Consider the following 19,663-nt stretch of genomic DNA (forward strand, 5'->3'; position numbering starts at 1 on the left):
GGATTGGGGAGAAGTGAACGAACATGTTATTGTCAAGGGGTATTTTCTATCTAATGGTATAAAAACTATTCAGCAAAATTATGCACTTCAGATATTATACCACTTTTTAAGTCACAATGCACTTATTATCGGACATACTGTATTGTAAATATATGCTAATACACACTTCTCGAGATGCATAAAAGCATTGCAGGCCTCGTTTGCAATCGGAATCTCAAAATGAGGTCCCCTAGTTGCAATGGGAATTCAATTGCACGTTTGCAATGATAATGTCTTTTCTTTGTTTTGGACGTATTTTGATTGCATATTTTCTCATGCTTGATTAGATTCTTTTGAATTCTCGAAAATTATGCACATAATTTGATTATTTTCAAATGGAAATTCGGTCCCATCAATGCAAATAAAAATTATATATTTCAAATCAACTATTTTATTTTAGCGAGTTTATGTATCTGAGATATCTAGCGCTACGGCACAGGGTTAACGTCACGACGGCCCGGGAAAGCAAGTTCGACTTGTCGGGAAAACTTATTGCCGTTCGTCGAATATCGAACTTGCTTTTACTCGCCAAACTCGCCATCTCCCTCGCCGCCTTAACCGTAGCCGTCGATATCTCAGATACATAAATTCGCTTCGAAGGGGTGGACGTTAACATCTAAGCGCGAAGCGCTAGACTAGGAACTTCTTGGTAGGATTTGAAACAAATTAAATCCTACCAAAGTCGTGCGGCGACCCGTATGGTTTTCTACAGAACCCCGGATTAAAAGTAGCGTTTACCGCTAGATTTTGAAAACTTGATCAGTCGGAAACAATAAAATTGCTAGATTCAATCCGTCGCAAAAAATAGTTAAGGCTTCACTTTTCTAAGCCTGGTAATAGAAGTGAAGAAGAAGAGATAGAAGCTTCATCTGGGGCTTTTAACCATTAAGTTTAAAGCCCGAAGGGCTAGAGTAGAAACTTTTGAATGGGAAATGAAGCCACTTAATAATTTCCCATCCGGAACGCCCGCGCGTAGTTTTTACACAAACGCCGGATTGAAAGTAAAATCTATGGCTAGATTTCGAAAAATGTAGTACTCTAAAACAAAGAAACCGCTGGATACAATCCATCGTCATGATTGCGGCGCGTTCTATCTAGGCGCGTTCTGGATGGGAAATAAGTTCACTTTTTCTTGCCTGGGAAAGGTTAGAGATTCTACTCTAGCCCTTCGGGCTTTTAACTCTATGGGGTGGAGGGGGCGTTTAAAAAAGAATCGTCCGATTTGATTTTTCAGCCTCGTTTCTATAAATAAGTGGTCAAACTATCATTCAAGTTTGTTTAAAACAAAAAATTTCAAAATGTATCAAGTAAATATGACCACGGTAGCTGTTAATTTGATCCCAAACCTCTATATATCCTGAGAACGTTTCTTCATTCTTCGCAGTTCTCTCGTGGTTACGCTCTGTTATTTGTTGGATTCTGTTAAAGTCAAAGTCAAGGTAATTGATTGTCAGGCTTACTTTCATTTACTATTACGATTCATCAATCAAATAATGAAATAGAACCTAAACTTGACATTTACAAACTCAATCAATTCTATATTTCTATTTATAGACATCATGTTGGGTGAACCAGAGATTTGGGAAAAGAGGATAAGAAACGCCGCTGCCGCTCGCTGTTTTCCTATTCTTTCCCTTTGAATTCGGCACCCTTTGAAGAAGCAAGGCTGTAGAATAGTTGAGCAAGAAGGAAGGCCGAAACAAAATGGCGTTACGTACAGGTTAACCAATGTTCAAGAAAAAAGTCCTTGAATAAAGCTTTCCAGTGAGTTCTTTGTGAAAAAGAGACTGGGGAGTGAATCTTTGATCTTTTGGGGGTTTCCCCTGAGAAAATCGAGGAAAATCATTCCATATTCTGGGAGTAAAGATGGCGGACATGAGGCATGCTTGAAATTTTGAAAAATTGGGACCAATTTCTTTCTGGCTTGTATTGCTCTGAATGAATTTTTTGTGTTGCAGACATAATTTTTATGGGTAGTAGGAAGGTTGATAGTGACCATGTAAGTATTAGTTTACCCCGGCACTCTCTAAAACGTCTTGGCATTTTGATTTAAGATGGGCAAAATCAATTGATAATTTTGTTTTTTTCTTCAACTTTTAGATAAAAAAATGTAATTTTAAGCAAAACTTGCCCCATGGTAATGGAATTGAGATTCAGTAAGTATACTTGATTTCCTCTGTGGTACTTTTAGCTCTATCTAGGGAAACCATTGATTTTTGGGTTGAAAATTTCAAGGTTTCAACAACAAAAACATTTCAAAAAAATAACTTTGACATGTGATATTTATAAATTGTGACTACCTGAAGGGTCATGATTTTGACCAGTCAGTGGATTATGATTTAGAAGGTGCAAGGCTTTGGTACTTTTACATTCAAAATATTGCTTAATCCGTGGAATTTGCATTTTGTATTTAAACGGATTAGGGTAATTTCATATACAGATTTACATTTTATTTTCAGGCTAGTTATCATATTCTTTGTGAAATACTGTTAACAACACCGTCGCATAGAAGTATTGGCCATCCAAGTACAGGTTGCCGATGCAACAACGATTGACTCAAGATTCAGACATTTTTGCATGTTGACTGTCACGTCTGTTCTCTGCAGTGCCAGCAGAAAAGGACTGCTAAAAGATGAGCGGGAACTGATGTACAAAAACTTTACGTGTATTATATCTATTTGACTCAACAGAAGCAGGATGGAATAATAATTCTATGGTGTTTGATGTTATATTTATGGAAAAAGTGGATTTGAGCGGTTGGACCTGTATGCCCTTTGAAAAATGGATGTCGATATATTTATTATCAGAATGTTCAATGGAAAATTGGGGATTTCGATATACACATTATTATGTAAATGTTCTCTGGCGAAGTGGATTTTGATGCAACTTCTTTTTGGAATCTTTATTTCGATGTTTGTTTTTTATCCAGGTTGTCCTTGGAAACTGAATTTTGAGGCATAAATACATATTGCATGGTATAGATGAAATGGATACGTGCTGCAATGATAAGTCTACTTCATTTGTCTATATTTTGATTTGGGGGCTTTTGCCCTGAAGCTATCCCTTAATTTGGGAAGCAGGTCAAAACAAGTCATCAAATCAGGGAACATGTAGGCCAAAATTGCCAAATGTAAACAAACCAGGAAGAGCCAGAAATGCTTCTATAATTTAAATTTATATTCATATTTTCAGTCTGATGTTATCTTTAAACTATATTTTTCAAATTTAGATTTAAATTTTTTTAGCATTGAGTCATAACACCTTTTGCATTTAGTGTTCATGGAGCAATAATCCAATTTTTAATCAGCTTTGAAGTCTTAAAATCTGTATGAAATGTACTACTCAAGAACACAGTTGGAAAGGCTTTGGTCATTTTTATTGTATATCCAACTTTTTACTTCAAGTAAAGTCAATGGTGATCTATTTTTCTTCATGCTCTGCAATACACATTGATTTGAGGTGTTTTAAAGGCCTATAAATGAAGTTAAATTATACTGAAAAGTCTTTTTGTTCTTAATCTTTTGCAGCAGTTGCAAAGAAGATTTATATTCAGAGAAATAGCGAAGTCATATTATGCACTGAAAAAAAAAATACAAACTAACAATGATAATCTGTAATTCAAATATACATAATATACACTGTGGAAGAATATTTAATTTTTATACACTATTATTTGTTGGGTTGGATGGAAATGCATAGTTTTTTCAGTTTTTTTAACCTCATTTTTACGATGTTTTTGTATATATAATATTTTTTCTAACATATCTGGGGAAATCCCCTGGTGATGTCTTCGGTATAATTTTTGTATTTTTTCAATGGTATTGTAAGATTATTTTATGTTTTGTTGTCTAGAACTCATAAAGTTCTTACAAGAAAGCCTTCATGGTATTTATGACCTCCTGGCATTGATATCATGAATGGCCATCGTTTCTTTTTTCCTTTTCTTTCTTTGACATTTGTTGTTGTTTTTTTGTCCTCCAAGGTTTTATTTTCAACCTCGCTATCCCTACTGAAGAGGCCTTTATGGTATTGTTTCTTAGAAACTTTAGCCCAAGAATAATGATAAACTAGTTTTACCAGCTTCGTTTGTATTCTAACGCAACACATTTCAATTATTTTGGTATCAAGGGAAATATTTTTTACAAATAAAGCTGAGAAACTATTTAAGGCTCGCAACCCAAAGTCTTGTCCAAAGTAAAAAAGTGCTTATAAAAAATAACAAAATTCTCGACTTTAGAAAGAAAAAAAATTCACTTTCGATATCAATCACGGCTGCCATTTTTTGTTTGTACTTCTAGTCTTGTGCGCATAACGAATCAAGCGCTCTGATTGGTTCAGAACGAAAACAATCGATCGGCCGCAGACATTTCAATAGAAACAAAAGATTCTACAGCCTAGCTTCAAATAGATGAATAGCGCATTTCTTATCCTCTTTTTCCAAATCTCTGGGTGAACATTCTCAAGATGAAGATAAAGAAAATTATGCAGGCAACCAAATTGGTGATGCAGGCAACAAAATGAGTGATGATGACAGTAAAAAAGGTTTGTGAAACAAATTTTAGGCAATTCTGAAGCAAAAATAGGATAGTCCTCCACTTGCTAGTGAAGATAGAGCTTTCTGTTACATGAAAACATGAAAAAGAAGAAAACAGAGGCAAGTTCATTTTCCAAGAAAACATGGTTGGTCATGATTATGCATGCAAACTTGTTTATAGTTTTATAGACTCTGGTGTAATCTTTGGATGTTTTAAATGGTTTTAGATCTTGTAAGGCTACTTTTTTTCAATTTATGTTTTGTTGCCCTGGGTTGGCTAGGAAAGTTTTGGAAACATGGGTTTGCACTTTCATTTTCTAGGGAGACCAAGCTCTATAATTTTAGAACTTTGTATGTTGAGGTAAATTTTGTTTTTTCTAAAATTTTGAGCTTGGATATCCAGGCTAGAAATTTTGTGTTGTTGGGGTTTCAGACAAAAACTGAAATGACCCTGGACGTCGAGGCTTTAGGTGGCACCGTAACAATTCTTGGCAGTCTAATAGACATCCAGATACGGAAGCTTTTTCAGACTCCCATATCCAGAACTTTTAAAAGCTTTTTTCGGAAGACATTGCAGTTTTTTCGTTTTTCCAAATTGAAAACTTGCGTTTTTGGAAGCTTTTTGTAAGTTAATTATTCAACACCCATAAAGTTCATTTTGAATAAAACCATTTAGCTTAAACTGCAGAGAATTTCACACTAATAATTTTCAAAAAGCCATACCAAGACAAAAAAAAACCAAACCTTGAAACGTCAAAAAGCTTCCACATATGGAAGTTTGAAAAAGTCTCCATATCTGGATGTCTATTAGACTGCTTGGAGGTCCTGTGAATTAACTTCTGTTTTTCGTTCATTACCAGCATTTTTCTCGAGAGTGACTCATTAATTTATTTTTTCCACAAAGCCAGAGAGAATTGATAGTGTTTTTACAATCGATTATCAATTTTCATCGATTACCTATAGATATAGCCAATTGGTAGGTAGATCAAGAGTCTTAAGAGATTCTTAAAATTTTGCTTTAAAAACTAATAAAATTAATTTTTTTCTTTACTTATAGCCTCTGGTTATGTGCAGTTAATGTCACCAACCAAAACTGCGAAAAATGGTACCACAGAATTCTTCAATGCGATTCTTCAGGAACACCCGACTTCTTTTTCACGACTTGTCTGCTTCTCACCGAATAAAAGAAAACTTTTTGAAGATGCAGAGAAAAACAACTCTCCGATAACTATCCACAATATTCAACGATCGCCATCAAAAATGGCAAAGTATTCTGAAGAAATAAAAGTGTATGACAATTTTCATGTGACAGACACTACTCTTGACTTTGCTATTAAAAAGTTTGATACAGAGCCATCTGACTTCGTAAAAGTTTCTGAAATTTTTGATTCAAAAAAGCCAGGGGACTGTGTGTCTATTAAATGTTATGTTAATGCTGAAAATCGTCCTGTGAAACCTGTATCATTAAAGTACCAAAAAGATCCTATCAATGTGAAAACTGTTATTGCAAACGATGACACAGGAACAATCGCTGTATCACTCTGGGGAAGCTTGATTGACAAAATCCCAACTAACAATACATATACCATATCAAATAGCAAAGTTAAACTCAATTATGGAGCTGTTGAAATTACAACTAATTCAAGTACCAAAATTGAACTTGCTGAAGATAATATTGCACCTGCTACCCTCTTCAAAGAAATTTGTTACGAAGAAGTTGCATTTCCAGCCGAATCAATATACTTTGTAAAGAGAAAATACTTCTGCCCCAAATGCAAAAAGTATGTTGAAGATGTTAGCCAAGATGCTGAAATGTTTATGTGTGCAACATGTCGATGCGAACGCTTGTCAGAAAAGACGGAAAACAATGTCTCAGTCAAAGCGTTAATGTCGGATGGTAAGATCGTATATTTTGCACCAACAAAAGTGCAAGAATACTTCCAAACACACTTGAACAAGTCCTTGCCTAAGATTGACAAAGAGGTAACAATGCAGTTCCTCAAAGACACTACTACGTTGTGCCTTTATGATGCCAATAAAAACTGTGCTGGTTTTAAGTGAATTTGGTTTCAACAAACTTTGCTTTGCTATTCTTTTGTTATTATTTGCTAACATTTGTGCTTTTGATTTTTAACAAACTTTACTGTTCTTTTGTTATACATTTTTTTGACATTTGTGCTTAATCTAAGTTAAGATTTGGCCAATCCCCATTTGTGCTGGTCACATTGGAACTACGCTCTTAGGGCCATTCAAAAAGTACGTTCGTCCATTTTCGCCTATTTTTAGACCACCTCCTCCCCTCTGTTCGTCGGCGTTCGTTTCGAAGTAGCCCCCCCCCCTCAGTACATTCGTTTTTGGCCCCCTCCCCCTGATCGTTTTCGTTCGCTTTTTGGCTGACTCACTTTGACATTTTCTTGTTATGAACCCTCATTACGCTCTTTTTTTATAAGAACCATGAAATTTGAGTTAAGCCTAGGCTTGTTCTTATTTTTTCTATTGTCTAGAATAATAGACCTATTGTTTCAGTCTAAGCCTGATTGTTCTTATAAAAAAGAGTGTATGCTGTTAACCCTTTTTGTACCGAGCCCTTTTTTCTATTTTTTTAGCCTACACTTTTTTATAAGCGTATCGTAATGCCCGAAGTTTTTATCATCTTATCCTGGAGATGAGCTTACTTTTTTAAATACAGTAGAGTCTCCATAACTCGAACCTCTATTACTCGAACGTCTCCTTAACTTAAACAAATTCGTTGGCAGCATGAAAATTTCTTAATAAACTCTTATAAAAAAACCTCCATATATCGAATGTTCCCCTTTTTTTGGCTCCATAACTCGAATTTTGTTTTCCTTTCCTGAACTTGAAAAATATAAGCAATCTGATTGGCTAGGAGACAAACCATATTTCTTTTTTGAAAATTTTGATTTTTGGGCCTGGGGTCGAGTTTTCATTTTTTTTTAATCTTAAGCTGCTACAATCAGACCTTTAAATAATAAATAATTCGAAAGTTGCTGAAGTCGAGCCCAGTGCGGTGCGCAAGCCTGTACGGCCTCAAGTTGAAACGTTTTTTTTTCGATCAAGCAGTCCATCTGCAAGTGTAAGGGGAAATATTTAGTCGCATTTGTGCGAATCTTGTTGTAATTAAAACGAGGACTAGAAATATTTGAATCACCAAAGCTTTTCGTTTAGTTTCTCTCGATAAACGTATCTTTGAATTGAATGCAAGCAATAAATTTTGACATTTGATTAAGATCAATGTGTAAGGTGAAAACACCAGCAATGACGTGACTAACAGCTCCAACAAACATGTCGGTTTTGACATTTTAAGTCCAATATATGGTAGTGGTATAACCAGGAATAACAGAAGCATCGATGTGGCATGAAGTATCATTATTGGGAAGTTTGATCCACGAACAACAGGTGTGTATCTCTTCGTCACCAAAACGACCATTGCAAAACAGCACATCATAAAACCTATGATGCACACTCCACATGCTAATTTCAATCCAACTTGATTATAAATACTCAGGAATCTATCAGAATATGGAATATTATAACAAGAATCGCGATTTTGAGTTGATAATGAAAATCCAGGACATGGCCAACAAGAGGTTTTTAGAGCTGTATCGTTGGATTGAAAGTAATTCAGAGGACATTGTCGACAGCTCCATCCATAAGAATTATTACCCCATATTCCTTTTTCTTTATGGAGGCGCCCAAAGATATTTTCTTTGCCAAGACCACATGTAGGAATACGGCATGAAGGCAGTCTGTAGCGGTTGTTGCTATCGCAATCGAGAAATCTATGACGATGACGCTTAAATTTGTAAGACTTGTCTTTGGCTGACGCTTCAACAAGCTCAGACCTGGTAACTCTTAACTCGTTATTCTTATTGCTGGCTCGCTTGACCATTGAAGATTTAAATCTTTGAAAAGTTGTGTATTGAAATAAATTCAAAGGATAGTTGTATATTTGAATGAGTTGAAGAGAGCTTAAAATGAGATTTTCAAATGCAGCCATGCAGTTATAACCAGTCACTAAAGTCCTTCCATATTCTTTTCTCGTTGTGTTCAACGTATGTAGAAAGGTGTCAAAAAATTGTTGATTATTGTTCGTCTTTTTCAGGGTGATAACGTGTTCCAAACGCGATCTCAATTTAAATGGATAGTCAAGCTCGATCGTTGATGAAAAATCGAGGAGAATAAATATTCTTTTGTCTGTAACAGAGAAATTGAGTGTTTTTAAATGATTCTGATGAAGCTTATAAAATTTACTACTGCCATTTCCAATTACAACAATTACTGATACATCATCGTCAATGATAGATTTAAAGACTGAAGGCAGTGTTTGGTTCATATCTTTAAATTTTACGGTAAAAAATCTGGGACATTGAGATTCACGTAAACCCGTTAAAACCATATCACGGAAAAGTTCATACTCTATCCGGTAAGTCGGTGATCCATCATCAATGAAAATGGTCGCAAAACGTATGGCCACTTTAACTTCCCGATAGAGAATTCTGGCATTTTCATGAAAATTATTGATGTTGGATTGTACATTTTTCCCATTTAATGAATCTGAGATTCCATATTCACTATTGACAATCCATACCGCATAATCTTCACCAAATAATATCCCTTGTAAAACCTTTGAAATTTCTTGAGGAGCATGAATTAACACCAGAACAATTCTTGACGAAAATTTCCATCTTTTAATCGTACGCTTATTCCATTTGGGAGGGTTTTGACTTGTATTGGAGACGAAATATGTTTGGTTAAGTTTCAAGCCAGCAACAATCGAAACAGCATCTTCGAATTCACAAAAATCGAAAACTCGATATTCGAAATCCTTTATTGTAAGTAAACCATTAACGCGATTATAATTCTTTATTAAATACTTTTCCCAATTTAGCTTTTTCTGTTGATACGCAAAGTTAACTGCAGCTTGGCATAAACTGGATGAGGAGTTCAGATTTCGATTTTCGTCGCACTGATGATAAAGTCCTATAATGACCATAGGATCACCTCCAGGTCGTAAAGTCTGGGACAAAACTAGATTAAAAAGGCAACAACTCGTAACAAAAATATGTCCCAGATACATTCTTCAAATCAATTCCAAATCATATGAGTACTATATTAGAAATAAGTTTCTAACCGTCAAAATTATTTCCTTTTTAACACTCAGTGAGTCAAAACAAAATATGTTTTAATTAGTTTTTTTAATTGATTTCTTTTTATTGAAAGTGACAAAAAAATATATGATTACATTGACCTTATCAGCATTATGCACAATATGGCAGTTGAAATTTTAAATTTTCTGAAAATACAATTTCATTGTTTTATTTATAAGCCTTCTCCTTATATAGACTGCTAATTGAAAAAAGATGATTTTTAATTAAAAATTGAAGATCCTTTGATTAAGCTAAAATATATCAATTTAAACTACTTAGCATGAAGATTTCAGTTGATTAGGTTTCAATCTTAAAAGGTTCTAAGAGAGGGCAACGGGATATTTCATTGATCTAAAAAAATTATATTCAAACAGTACTTTCATAACATGCACCTGCGTATCTTCTGACTTTCTGACAAGCTATAATGATGATGATATATTTTGCAAACACATTTGACTTACAAGAGCTTTACAGTATCTAATCAATCGAAACCTTCTCGAACAGTTTTCCAAACTCTATATTAATACAAAATACTCAAAAATTTGAAAATCGGAAAATAAATAAATCATCTCGAAGAAAATTCGAGTGTTTACATAATATATCGAATACATGAAATTAGATAATAGCACCGTTTACATTAATACTTTAAAGCTTAACTCAAAGCTTTGAAAATCTTGACTTTTTTTGAAACAATAAGACTAAAGACCTCACTGTGTTTCATACTTTATTAATATCCATCCGTACCCTGTTTATTTTTTTTTGAGATAAAGTTTCAATGAAGGAAATCTCCAGGAATCAAACAGAAATTGGAAAAACAAGATTTTAAAATAATTAGGTTCAGCCAGCTGTTGCCTCATTTATTGTTTATTAAGCTAGTAGTCCACTTAGATTTTTTGGTCGCCCGACAACGCGCACAGCTCGAGCGTTTTGGTCGCTGAGCGCTTTTATACTTCCATTGAGAATTAGAAAAAGTTGCCCGTGAGTACACCTATTTCCTATTTGCAGATTCATGCAAAAGTCATGAAAAAACGTCGAGTAAACAAACTTTTGATTGGCGGAGGCATGCAAAGATTACCTCATACTCTGGACATTTCTTGTATATGCAATATTTCAGCCAATCAGAGACTTTCTCGACGTTTTTCGTGACTTTTTTTTACATGAATCCGCTAATAGGAAATACGTGTATTCTTTTAAAGTTGAAAAATTTCAACTTTGTGCGCAAAGCTGTCTCTTCTATTGTTCTTTCTTTGAAGTAGCCAATCAGCGAGAAGGTAAACATACTGATTGTGTGTTTATTTTTATCATGTACAATTGCTTCTGTTTTGAATTTCTATTACGTGTAGGCTACGTCATATCTTCCTTCGTTTCGAGCGTAAAACTCCTACTCTTCGGGCTAAGAGCACTGCTCTTGTTTTGAATATTGAAATTCTCCAGATAAATGCGCATGCGCACTGAGGTTTTAATGAAACAATAGAGAGTTTCGAAACCTAAGCCAATCAGCTGTGTTTTAAACATTCTTTTATTTAAAATTTTTATTGATAAACATCTTTTGTGAATGTTGTCTATTATGTTTAAACCTATTAATAAGCAATTCCCGGTGGGGGTCACTAGTGGCCGCCTATAGCAGTGCCTATAGACCAAGAGTAAGGCCTAAAAGCCTGAATCTGTCTATTTTGTAGACTATATTACGTGCAACTTTTTTCTAATTTTCAATGGAAGTATAAAAGCACTCAGTGAACAAAACGCTCGAGCTGTGCGCGTTGTTATGCGACCAAAAAAGCTAAGTGGACCACGAGCTTTATATATATCAGAAGGCTGACAGGGTAGCGATCCTATAGTATGGCGCGCGAAAGCGCTATTGATACTACTTTAATGGGATAAATTTTCGCGGGGATTAATTTTCGCGGATTTCGCGGATTTGGGTGTCATCCGCGAAAATAAGTCCCATTGGAAATTTGGAAAAGGTCCATCCGCGAAAATTAGTTTCCGCGAAAAAATTGAATTTTTTTTGCAATCCGCGAAATTTCTATGTTTATCAACTTTTGATAGTTGTAATACATATCTCCTCGCCCCATTCCAAAACACCCTCTTATTACTTGAAAAATAAATTCTTAATTTTCCTGGAAAAATTTTATTTCAATGTTTTGACTCTTTTCAAAAATTTTGATTTGTACCCCAATCCGCGAAATTAAATCCCCGCGAAAAATCAGGAAATCACTCATCCGCGAAAATTAATCCCCGCGAAATCTTAAAATTTCGCGGATGAGCTCAACCGCGAAATTTAATCCCCGCGAAAATTTATCCCATTAAAGTATCGTTTTCATATTACTTCCCTTTCGAATATAATACTATTTCTTTAAGTATAAGACTAATGCATTATACCAATGCGGTGATGACGTCATCATACATTGCCTCGATTATTATTCTTACTTTTAAAATCACTTTGACTGAGAGTCACGTGTGTGTGTGAGGGAGAACGAACGTAGCGAGCGTAAGCCGAGCGTAAGCCGAGCGTTAGCTGCAGTAAAGTTATCCCTAAGAAAGTTCGATGCTTAACATTTAGAGTTTGTAAAGTACTTTTTAAAAACTTCTGAACGCACGCTGGCTGGGAGATAAGACTTCACAAGCATACTTTCCTGGCTCTAAATTACTCAAAGTTTATCTTTAAAAAAATCGAGTTTTTCTTCCTTCTATCCTAAATAGGATATAGATTTTATCCTAGCTAGGATAATTTATCATATTTAGGCTAAATACTCGCATTTATCCTAATTAATTTGCAAAGTTCCTAACTGTTAATATTTTATTCCCCTATTCTCAAAATAACCCATTCTAAAGTTAACAAGAATTTTTGCCAACTGCGCTTATCATAAATAATTCAAATGGATAAGGTTTAAATTTTCACCCATAAGTGAGATTTCAAAACCTCAAAAGGGGACCCGGTGAAATCTCACTCTCTTTAAAGTCATTCCAAGTCACCCAGGTGAGTTTTAAAACGCCAATTGGCCACTGAGACGTGAGTTAAAAATACTCCTGCTTAGAAAATTTTAATACTCCTGTTGAAAAAGTTGTACGGATTTAAATGACAGATGGGAGAAATCCGAGACCCTTAACCCTAGAGTTTGATGTTTCCTTTGCCAACCCACAGTTTAAAAGATAGAATAATACTATTTTCAGAAAGAGAGCCAGTTCTATAAAAAGTAACCATTATTCTTACCATTTCATTTTGCTCCAAACCTTCTTCAATATGACGTCGTCTAAAAATGAAAAAAAAATTGTTTTAAAGCCGAACGAAGCTTGAACAACCCTCCTGAGGTCTAGGCCATATGCACCAAGATCAACCAATGTCAAATACACGCTTTTTTTATAAGAATATCTTCTAAAGGGTGAAAATTGGCCAAATCTTAAGAATACCCTAAGAATACCCTCTAAGGTGAATTTCACAGAATTTGATAGGAATACAGTCATTTTCTATTTGGTTAACAGAAAAAACTGCTCCCTTTGTTAGAGATAAATTCAAGTCAAGTCTAAAAAAGTAAGAATACGTTAAGAATATTTCACCCTCAATTTTGGCACTTTCTTAAGAATACTTGCCCCTCATCCAAAGTACACTATTCTTACACAAAAAAGCGTGTATATGAAGTCCTACAGTATCACGTAAAAAAAAAAAAAAAAAAATGCAACGAAGATAAACTTACTCATTTTGTGCAACAAATGAACGTACAAATGTATACAAACTGCCTTGACTTGTCTTCATCATTCTTGCATGTTCTTATGTCTAATCTCGGGCTTTCAGTTCTTTATACTTCAAGTGACTTGGTAAAAACTTTAATTGAAGACTGTATAAGTCCGTTTAATAATAAATATTTCCTCTCGTTAGTAATGATTCATGAATATTGGAGATTCGTTAATTTATGAGTTTCTGCTGAAAATATTTTGATCGAAAGTGAAGTAAGAGTTAGCTAGTCAACCGATAAAGCCAAAGATGCGCCGGAATACGAGGCTCCCAGTCACCTTTCAAATCATGCAATCACGCAAAAGAAAATATTTACAAATCATATTATAACGAGTTGAATTTCCTTTCTATCACGATCACGTTGATTGAGTTGGTCCCTCCGATCACGCAATCACGCGTTTTAAAATCTCAAATCACAAAATCACGAATTAAAAAAAACGCTAATCACGCCATAACCGATGGGCTTCTTATATTGCATGTCTGAGAGTGACACTCTGGACATTGCTCAATAGAACCAATATCTTTGTTAAGCTTTACATTGGTGGACTAAGATCAAAAGCAATTCATCGTGAATACAGTTGAAAAAGAAAACCATGAGAATTTTTCGGATTAAAGAAAGATTCGAATTACGGAAAGTATTTTATACGATATTTCAAAATTGATTGGACCATTTTAGTTCAAATTAAAGAAAAATTAAATTAATAGAGGCTTACTGAGTTGACTGTCACATACATAATAAACAAATCCATAACTCGGTAAACAACATTATAATATTTTTTTTTAAACTCAAAAGAATCTTCCCTCTATTCAATACTCAAGCTTTCTTCATAAAGTTGCTTGAAAAATAAAACCTTGCAAACCTTGCACTTTAAAGTGCACTTTTCCAGTGGATTTTGGCTTCAAAACACAAAACAACTTCAAGAGAATGTACACTAACTTTTATGCGGCAAGTACGGTTCGCTTTTCCATTGTCTAATTCTGATTGACTGAGATGAATGGTTAATCAGTACTTTTATTGTCCTCGAGTTTTGCGAATCAAAACCACGTCGAGAAAACTGACTGCGTCATCTAGTAAGGGGCAACCCTTAGGATCCTTAGCATTTTTCGTGCGACGCAATCGCATGTGATTGGCTCGAAAGTAGATAGGATCTTGAGACTTTTTTGAGAGGGGGCACGTGAATTAGGCCTGGTAAAAAGTTTTTATTTGTCAAAAAACTAACGTCGTCTAAAATGCACCAAAAATTGACGATTTTTTCAAAGTCGAATTAAACGAAAATAATTAATATCATCGGATAGAACATGAAATTCTGAGCAAAAAAGTATACTAAATTGCTGAGCATTCGGTAGAGAGTAAGTACTGGGCAAGTATTCCCCTTTGGAATGTTTGGGATGACCTGGTCAGTGATTGAACCCATGACCTTGCTTACCGTAGTCTCGAATGCTGCATATATTTTTTATAATAAGCAAGTGTCGCATTATGCATAGCATTTTATTGTTCTTAAACAATAGACGTTAAGGGATAAACCTATGGTATAGTGGACACTTGCTAATTCGAACTACAAAGGACATAATGATACATTCGAATTTACAGAATAATTTGAACTGTAGAAAAGTATTTTATGAGGGTTTATTCTTGATTGGGAACTGAGAATTATATCGAATTATACATGTTCGAGTTAAAGAGAGTTTACTTTATGAGTAAAGTTTCATACCTAATATAGATACCAATAATTGCAACGACGACAAGAAACGCAATGGCACCAACTGGTATTCCAACATACATCCCTGTCTGATCATCTGGGCCATCAGACGCTGAAAAGATGGGAAGGAAAACAATTAATATATAATTCAAAATCATTTAGAATCGACTGAACTAGTCTGAGCCTTTAGTCCTAAGCACACTGACCTTTATATACCCTGGACCGAGTTTCTCAATCCCGGTCAAGCAAAACCTTTGATCAGAGTTTTTTGAAAATTGCGGCACTACTCAATAGCGGTGTAAATATACATCGAGAGCGCTAAGATCTACTTTCACTCGAAAACTTTCGATGATGTAGCGCCGTTGGATGTTAATTTTTAGCACTGCAATGGCTTCTTTACGGGTACCAATTAAAAAAAACTTCGATCAAAGATGGCAGATATAGCTTGGTCCAGGGATATACAAAGGTCAGTGACGAAAGTTTCGAACTATCATAGTGGTCACAGCTCCGGGGGGTACTAGGGTTGCGAGCTGACGAGGGGGGTGCCGCCCGACCTTTGACCCTCGGACCCTTACCGGGACTAAACAGGAGAAAACGAAGGAAAATTTTGTGAATTTTGCGACCCTTACCGGGACAAATTTGACCAATTCTGACCAAATTTCGATCTTTCTGGGAGTAAAAAGTTGAAATTTTCCTATTTCTCCTACCCTTATGGGACTGAATTTTGATTTTCTGATTTTTCCGACCCTTAGCGGGAAATCCAAAAAAGGCACCCTTAAGGCCGGCACATACCGTACCCTCCATTTGCCTAAGTACCCCCCCCCCCCGGGTCACAGCTCCTGGCTAATACAATAATGAAATTAAAGATTCTCCCTTCTCTTTATAAATCTATTTGCCAATGTGATTTTTTCATACCTTCAAATATTATTTCGTGCTTAGTTAGTAGGGGGGCGAACCCTTAGGATCTGACATCATTTATGCTACGCAACCAAACCTGGTCCATTTTAAAGATTAAAGTATTTAAAGAGTTTTTCGCGAGGGGGGGGTTGTTCTGCAAAGGCCTAGGAAAGTTTTTTAGGACTCAAATACTAACTTCACAGTTAAAATCCCTTGACCCCTAACATTTTACGAAATTTCAATCAAAGTCAACAAAACTCAGAACCACCTAGGCCTTTGCAAATAACTCCCCTACTCATTCTTAAAGAAGGAAAAGTAAGTAAAGGACTACAGTGTGTCCCGAAAAAAATGGACAAATTTCTTTATAAAGTAAAATCGTCATAATTCACGCCAAATTTTATGACTTGTATACTTCATATTTCTATCTCAAAAACCTATTCAATCGTCTTTGAAGTTGATTACAAAGATAATCGTCAGCCGTGCAAAATTACTCGAATCTGATTGGTTTAGAGGAGTGCGATTAATCGTTAATTGCACTATTACCACTTTTTGCACTCTTCGGCGGGGGGGGGGGACACTTTTGTCCCCTTATTCTTTTCTCTCGCAAGTCCTGTGTCAGAGGATTATTTACTGACGATTACTAGTACGAATTGTAATCTTTTTTGTAATAAGTTTTGAGGATTTTACTTTATTTAAAGATTTGTCCGCTTTTTTCGGGACACACTGTACAGACACTACACACTGTACAGACACTACACAATGTAAATGTCAGTAAATGCTCACAATGTATTGAAAAGGTGTTAACAATATGTGTCCCTGTAAGCGATTTGGAGCACATTGAAAATAGGCCGATCCTTAAAAAGCCGAGGTTGTGACCAATTTCGACCGGTTCTGGCTGAATTTGGCCGATGTTGACCGATCTTTGCCGATGTAGGTCGATCTTAACTGAACCAAGTTTTTAGATCTTTTTATCGAAACAAAGGCCAATCTAGACCGGTCCAAAACAGCCCGGCTGAAACTAGCAGTTTTTTTTTTCGAATGACGGTATTTTTTTGTTCACTATTTCGAATGCCCAAAGACTTTCAAATTCCAGAGAACGTTTGAATGTTTTGAATACTGTTCGATCAGATAAAAAAGATTTCTTTTGAAAAGTCTTCAACAGTTTTCAACAAAGTCCAAAAACCCTTTTTTTAGCCGTTTTTGTTTGAAATTTGCCCAAATTTTTTTTCCTAAAATCGGGCACATTTTTTGGGCATTATCATTTTGTATCATCGCTACTAGATATGTATAAAATACGAAAGAAAATATCACCATGCAAGTTTAAACAGGGGAGATAAATGGTACAGGGGTGTTTAAATAAACTGACGAAGGGACACAGTGCAATTTTATTCTAACGGAGTATTTTAAACAATATTTTCTAAAATAAGAAGGAGTGATTTATAAGAGGGGGTGAATCAAGGCAAAAAGATACAGGGAGTAAGTCAATTACGACGAAAAAATTAAAATTAGAATTGGCTTCAGTAGATCGGTCTGGACTGGTTCGTATCGGCATGGACTTGTCTTACATTAATCAAACATAATTGTTTATGTTTTAACAGCTTTGTAACTTGACAGGGACCGAACCTGCTCTATTTACAATTCTCAGAAAGTAAATTCCTACTCGTGATAAACCACACATTCTACGGTCCAAAAACTATAATAGCGAGTTTATGTATTCGAGATAAATCGAAGAAAACGGTATAAAGGAAAGTTGATATGTTGCTCGACCACGGTAAAAACACCAAAATACCGTCTTCTGTGTAGGTGAGCAAAGGCGATATAGAGCCTTACACCAAGTATTGACTTTGTTTTGAGTCGAATTCACTTACCGTGGCCCTTGATATCCCCCGATACATAAACTCGCTATTGTTAAATATTGTTCACCGGCGATAAATATTGTGTAGCCAAGTAGACCTTAAAAGTAGTAAATAACCCACTCACTTGATTTTTCCGGAACTATCATTTCGAACGGGTTATTAGAGAATTTTGACCAGCGTCTATCTAGATATGGATCATCATTGGCTTGGAATTGTACATGGAACGTGTATCGAGCGCGTATCTGGAACGGTGTGCTGTACTTTTCACCACTCAACATCAACTGACAATAGAGGTAAGGGTATTTAACCTACAAAGAAATAATAATGAAAGAAAAATCGAATAATTGAGTGGTATGATAGTGTAGTGGTTGTCGTTCTCCACTCCCATTTTAACTTAGCGCCGCAATTCATTTGGCAAGTTAATGTACCTTTGCCTGTGGCGACTGCTGTGACATGTGAGAGGAACACGCCTATACGCCATGGCTGTTTTGTCACAAACTTTCATTAAGAAGATTTGGATTTCGTAACGGATTTTCTTTTAAACATGAGCGACCAGGAAACTTTAATCGGGTTTCTTCTTTTTATATAAATCTGTAGCCAACAATTTAATTTGATTTGACAATATATTTCGAAAACTGTGTTTCATTTTCAAGTCTGAGAAAGAAGAAAAAATATGTAAAAATATATAGAAATCTATATAATATTTGTTGTAACAAACACATCATATCAAACATACATCTTACCCTTACAATTTCAAAACATAACTGAAAAAAAAAATTCTATTTCAAGCCAAATCAATCACAAGCGCCTTGCTCTTGTATTCGTTTTTAGTGTTTAACGACGGTTTAATTTCTTTTATCTTGATAGCCTCTAGGGTCATTAACTCAGCCTCTACGGAACGCATAGATGAATCAATAATGGAAACGTCATCTATTGTTAGAGTTTTATTGCATCTAATAAAATGTGATCCCACGGGACTTGAGACATAGCGATGTTCTTTGAAACGACTTAGTAAATGTCTTCTTCTTTTTATATGTCATAATTGAATCAAATTAAATCATTTCATTACAAAGGGTTTCTGAAAAACTCCATCCAACATTACAGACCCTATCATCACCAACTACATCAACATCAAAGTTGTTTTCATAGGTTGTTTTCAATAATTGATGGTTTCACAGTGTCCTCAGGGGTCTCACCCCCATCCCCCAGGAAAAAGAAGGTGATCCCTTCTATCTCAGCCCCCCCCTACAAAAAAAAAATCAAAATTTTGTTGCCCCTACCTTTTTAAAAACAAAATCAAAATCTCTATATCCTCCCAGTAAAATGGGGGGGGGGCTGACACTATGGGTTGGTCCATGCTAGATTAATAAAACTAAAAGTCTTCGGAAAGCACATGTTCCAAAATATAGCACTAAATTTCATCTTCTTGGTCAAAGAAGACAGACAATGCGGCAGTCCAAAACTTTGGAAGGGTCTTTTGTTCGTTTTATTTACAAGAAGTTCGCCAGAACATAGAATTTTCATTTAACACCGAATTCTTAAGAAAGTTACGAACGAACCTCAGCAGTCTCATTGTAATTGTTTGAACCATCCAATGGAATAAACACCTTTCTTCGCTGAAATGAGACAAATAGTAGTAAAACATAAGAAGAGCTTTTAAATGGTTTTATAAGGCCTTTTAAACCTGAAGATTTTCTGAAAGGGCTTCAAACAAAGTGTTGAAAGAATTATTAATT

At 35.3% G+C, this 19,663-nt stretch overlaps 1 protein-coding gene and 1 long non-coding RNA gene across 2 annotated transcripts in view; one reads left to right on the forward strand and one right to left on the reverse strand.

The window, feature by feature from the left end:
• LOC136803004 (uncharacterized) overlaps positions 1–19,663 on the reverse strand; it is a 49,142-nt gene that overhangs the window by 16,672 nt on the left and 12,807 nt on the right. The window contains exons 8-11 of the mRNA XM_067059752.1: positions 19,487–19,543; positions 18,052–18,235; positions 15,187–15,286; positions 12,956–12,995 (exon numbers count right to left, since the gene is read on the reverse strand). Coding sequence (XP_066915853.1) covers positions 12,956–12,995; positions 15,187–15,286; positions 18,052–18,235; positions 19,487–19,543 — 381 coding nt within the window. The remainder of the gene's footprint in view (positions 1–12,955; positions 12,996–15,186; positions 15,287–18,051; positions 18,236–19,486; positions 19,544–19,663) is intronic.
• On the forward strand, positions 1,617–3,992 carry LOC136802977 (uncharacterized). Its single transcript, XR_010846084.1, has 2 exons — positions 1,617–2,195; positions 2,499–3,992. It is a non-coding gene; the product is annotated as an uncharacterized lncRNA (long non-coding RNA).

Source organism: Clytia hemisphaerica, unplaced genomic scaffold (assembly GCF_902728285.1).
Source record: "Clytia hemisphaerica strain Z4C2 unplaced genomic scaffold, Clytia hemisphaerica genome assembly, whole genome shotgun sequence".
NCBI classification, from domain to species: Eukaryota; Metazoa; Cnidaria; class Hydrozoa; order Leptothecata; family Clytiidae; genus Clytia; species Clytia hemisphaerica.